The sequence below is a fragment of the Pyrgilauda ruficollis genome, unplaced genomic scaffold (genome assembly GCF_017590135.1).
Source record: "Pyrgilauda ruficollis isolate IOZ18807 unplaced genomic scaffold, ASM1759013v1 scaffold232, whole genome shotgun sequence".
Classification (NCBI taxonomy): Eukaryota; Metazoa; Chordata; class Aves; order Passeriformes; family Passeridae; genus Pyrgilauda; species Pyrgilauda ruficollis.
Genome location: NW_024522762.1, coordinates 206,063 through 210,321, shown reverse-complemented (window position 1 = coordinate 210,321; position 4,259 = coordinate 206,063). Strand labels below are relative to the sequence as shown.

Below are 4,259 nucleotides of genomic sequence, written 5' to 3'. Positions count from 1 at the left end.
GAAACCCACTGGGAGTCTGGGAATTATAGATCCATATGTTTCTGCATGAATGGAAAAGATGTCCTGAGACGAAGGCAGCAATAGTCAGGGTGTGAGAGGGAAGAGCCCCATGCAGATGCTGCTGGTGGGTTGGTGCTCACAGACCAGGCAGAAGGAAGCAGCAGGTGCCGCCGCCTCCTCTTCCAGGCAAATGTTTATTTTAGGGCCACCTGTATTTGATGAGGTCACAGAGCCAGAGCAGGTGAGGGCCCTCCTTCGGCACATCCAGAGGTGAATGAGCAGCCACCCTAAGGCAGCTCCATGCACATTGGCAGGGGCAGGAAAGGTGACAGGAGAGGTGACACCTCCTCCAGCCCAGGGCTGCAACAGCTCCTCCTGTGAGGAACCCAGAGCTCGTGGATCGGGAGACCTTTAGCTGTCCCGTGTGATAGTTTCTCAGTAGGAAACATGACATCAACCTCATGTTAATTTTAGAGGTGCAGATTGACAACAAAACTGGCATTCATAAATTTTCTTTGTTGACTTTCAGAAACATTAGAAAATATTTCAGAAAGGCAGTTCCTTCTGCCTGTGTAGGACAGTCACCCCCACCCTGCAGACACCTGTTCATACTCTGCCCTCCTGTGGAGAAAGGCATCGGAGTCAGACCTGTCCCGCTGTCTAAGCCATGAACATTCCTCACTGCTGGAATCTGTGCCATGAGGGGGTGACAGAGTCCAGCAGTCCGAGTGCGTGAGCTGGGACCGCTGCTCTGGAATGAAAGGAACCAGTCGTGCAAAGACGAGCTCTACAGCAGGATGTAAAGTTCTGTAATTTGTTTCAAAATCCATGATTTTCAATTTCAAGTCAATATTTTCCAGTTCAACAAATTAAATTAATTGTCTTTGCAAGCAGAAAACAGTTGAGTTGCACATGTTCACTTCAGCTCTCTTTCTGAGGTAAGAAAATCCAGTATCTTTTATTCCAACAAAATCGTTTAATCTATTCCTTTAGGTTTGTCTGTCACATGTTATCAAATCGTGGCCAAGCGATACCAAAGTTATAATTTATGGGGAAAAATTCTGTAAGTGCGGGGCTGTGCGGTTCCGTACGGCAGGCACCGCAAGCGCCCCGGCCGCAGCTGAAGGGAACCAGCATTTCTGTCAGACCACCTGCTGCGGGGTGACCGTCCTGTCATCCCCGCTGTCCCCTCACAGCCACAATGCCCCCACCGCGGGGTGACCGTCCTGTCATCCCCGCTGTCCCCTCACAGCCACAATGACCCCACCGCGGGGTGACCGTCCTGTCATCCCCGCTGTCCCCTCACAGCCACAATGACCCCACCGCGGGGTGATCCCCCAGCCCCTCATAGCACACCGGCCGTGCCGCCAGAGGACGCACTTTCCCTCGTACTTCCCCCTCGCGCCCTCGGCCCCGCCCACCGCCGGAAATGGCCACGTCCCGGAGTCCCGCGCGCGTTCGTTCTTTCCGGTGCGGCGCCATTATTGCGGTGCGGGTGAGGCAGAGTGGGTCTGTGTCCATCCGTATCCATCGGGCCCGGGCGCCGTAGCCATGGCCATCCGCTACCCCATGGCCGTGGGCCTTAACAAGGGCTACAAGGTGACCAAGAACGTGTCCAAGCCCCGGCAGTGCCGCCGCCGCGGGGTGAGTATGAGACTCTGCTGGCGCGCGGTGCCCCGGAGCTGCCTCTCCCGCTGTGAGGGCCGAACGAGCCCGCTGCCCCCGGTGCGCAGCGCGGTTGTGTTCGTGTGTTCGGCGCAGAGCCGCCCATCGCCTCCGGCCCTGTTCCACGGGGCTGCGGCTTGCGCTTTCGCTGTGGGAAGACGGGAGGGCTCGGAACCTGGGCGCTGCCCGTGACTGCGGGGCGGGCGGCGTTCCACAGAGCGGGGCCAGGCGGGCCGGTGGGCTCGGCCGGGCAGGGCAGCCGGTAGCTGTGAAAGCTGTATGCCTTCTAGAGTCTCTCCTATTCTGCTTCTTTCGGTAACAACAGGCAATCTCCCACAAAACTGCCCCGAATTTTTGTACTAGGAGCTATCCAGATCCGATAGCTGCGTGTTATGGGACATGGATGCATCTGGGCCCTATTACTCATTCTTATTAAATGCTCTGTGTAGCTGTGGTGTCCCACGTGTGTTGCAGTGCAAATATTGGCTAGCTCATGGACCTGCTTTTTCCAAAAATGCCAGCGTGTGACACATCCGGACCTGAGCCCGAAGACAGACTGGCACACTTTGCCAAGCTCACGTGCTCCACAGGATCTGCCAGATTTAAGTTTTCTTAGGACGTGGCAAGAGCATGGGCTGGTTTTGAAGCCTACCTGAGAGTAGTCCCCTCTTGTAGTCCCCTCTGCATAGTGCCTTGTAACCTGCTGACCAAAGTAACCTCCCTCCCTCCCCACAGCGCCTGACCAAACACACCAAGTTTGTGCGAGACATGATCAGGGAAGTCTGTGGCTTTGCACCCTATGAGCGACGTGCAATGGAGTTGCTGAAAGTGTCCAAGGACAAACGTGCTCTGAAGTTCATCAAGAAACGGGTGGGTCAATCAGCTAACAATGGATGGCAGAAACTATGTCAGTTTTCTGTTTTCTGCCCTCTCCCAGGAATATTTGGCTTTTTAATTAATTCCCTTTATTTTTTTCATTTGTTTTGGAAGTAACTGGTGCAATATGATGGAGTGGAGAGAATGTTCCTTGGGCTGGGTGGGAGGGCAGGAGATGGATGCAAAGGTATTTTGCTAAAAACGCCCTGAGCTCAAGGATTAAGGCTTGTCATGCTATTTTTCCATGGTTTGCATGTCTGCTGTGGGGAAAATGAGAGCAGCACTGATGGAGGTTGCGTGCCATTAATCAGGAGACTTCAGATAGGGTTCCTTGAGTTGTAATGATTATGAGAGCTGCAGGCAGCCTCTTTCATCTCCAAATAACTGTTGAGACACTACTGAGACATGATGGCAAACTCCTGGCTGGAGGTTGAGTCCATCTTTCCAGGACTTTACCATTCTGCCTGGTTTTGAGGTGTGATGGCAAGGACACCTGTGCCATTCCCAGTCTGTCCAGTCTGTGCTGGGTAAAGACTGACAGCTCTGCTCTCTCCCTGCAGGTCGGCACTCACATTCGGGCCAAGAGGAAGCGGGAGGAACTCAGTAATGTCCTGGCAGCCATGAGGAAAGCTGCTGCAAAGAAGGATTGAGCTGCACAGGCTGCAACACAATAAAGTCCTTTTTCCCAAAACCATGGTAGTGAGTGTTCTTGGTACACCTACTTCAGTGGGTGCTGCTGGGGGATGGTGACAAGGTCCAGAAGTTCAGCCATCAAGAATTTGGGTCAGTGGTTTATTGTACCTGCAGGTGGAGATGCTGATACTGGTGCTGCTGTGACTTACTCTAGAGGGGAATCCTCTATGAGTATGTGCAGTTTCAGGATGTGGAAATCTCTGGAATAATGCCTTCTACCTCCTAGTCTGTCTTCAGACCTAGATAGTAGTAGGAGGGAAGTGGGCAAAAATGGCTGTTGAAAATAGTAACTACTTTGCACTTCTTCCCCAGGGCACATCAGCCCATTCCTTATGAGCAGCTTAGCCTGCTCCTGTGTTTCCCCTTGTACCCTCTGTTCAGGCCTGTGTTCTGCAGTGTGGTAGCAAGTCATAACAGCTGGAGTCAGCAAGAGCTCCCTGAACTTCAGTAGCTGGACTCTTTATTCTCCCCTAAGTGCTCCCTTGCTGAGATAATAAGAGCTGTTCTTGGCTCAGAAAATACTTTTTTTTAGTGTTCACTGGAAGACAAAGTATTCAAGTTCTCCAGCCCCCAAGCCTGTATTTACTGATGTACAACAGTCCACATACTTAATTCCTTTTCTCACTCCCTGAACATGATACAGCTGTTGCAGAGGGACGCAGGCCTGGGAGCAGCACAGTGCTGCTGAGTGGTGAAACTGAGCATGTTGCTGGTCTGCCTTCTTTAGCCTGGAGTTCTTTCCGGTGGTATTGACATGGTGACTGAACCTAGAGAACCATGTCCCTTTTATCAGCTGACTGTACTAGCTGTGCTGAACTATCTTAGGATTTCAGTGTCCTTTCAGCCCAGCCCAGGCTTCTAAACAGAGATTCTGAGAGCTACTTGCCTTTTACCACATCAGGAATAACAGCTGTACATCAGCCTAGCTCTGGGTGTACTGTTCAGTCCTTTCCCACAAGTCATACAGAAATTTACAGTGAAATAACTGAAACATCTTCAATGACAAAAGACCAGACTAGCCTTAC

The 4,259-nt window shown here is 52.1% G+C and overlaps 1 protein-coding gene across 1 annotated transcript; it reads left to right on the top strand.

The window, feature by feature from the left end:
* The first annotated feature begins 1,437 nt into the window (after positions 1-1,437).
* Positions 1,438-3,232, top strand: RPL36 (ribosomal protein L36). Its single transcript, XM_041469418.1, has 3 exons — positions 1,438-1,644; positions 2,401-2,535; positions 3,102-3,232. The coding sequence occupies exons 1-3, from the start codon at positions 1,552-1,554 to the stop codon at positions 3,189-3,191; spliced, it is 318 nt and encodes a 105-aa protein (XP_041325352.1). The 5' UTR covers positions 1,438-1,551; the 3' UTR covers positions 3,192-3,232.
* Positions 3,233-4,259: the final 1,027 nt, after the last annotated feature.

What these genes read in the sequence shown, in the direction of transcription:
- RPL36 (XM_041469418.1), top strand. Translation starts at nt 1,552, where the DNA reads ATGGCCATCCGCTACCCCATGGCCGTGGGCCTTAACAAGGGCTACAAG. An exon ending in GGCAGTGCCGCCGCCGCGGG is followed by an intron (nt 1,645 to 2,400) that starts GTGAGTATGAGA and finishes CCCTCCCCACAG; the next exon opens with CGCCTGACCAAACACACCAA. An exon ending in TGAAGTTCATCAAGAAACGG is followed by an intron (nt 2,536 to 3,101) that starts GTGGGTCAATCA and finishes CTCTCCCTGCAG; the next exon opens with GTCGGCACTCACATTCGGGC.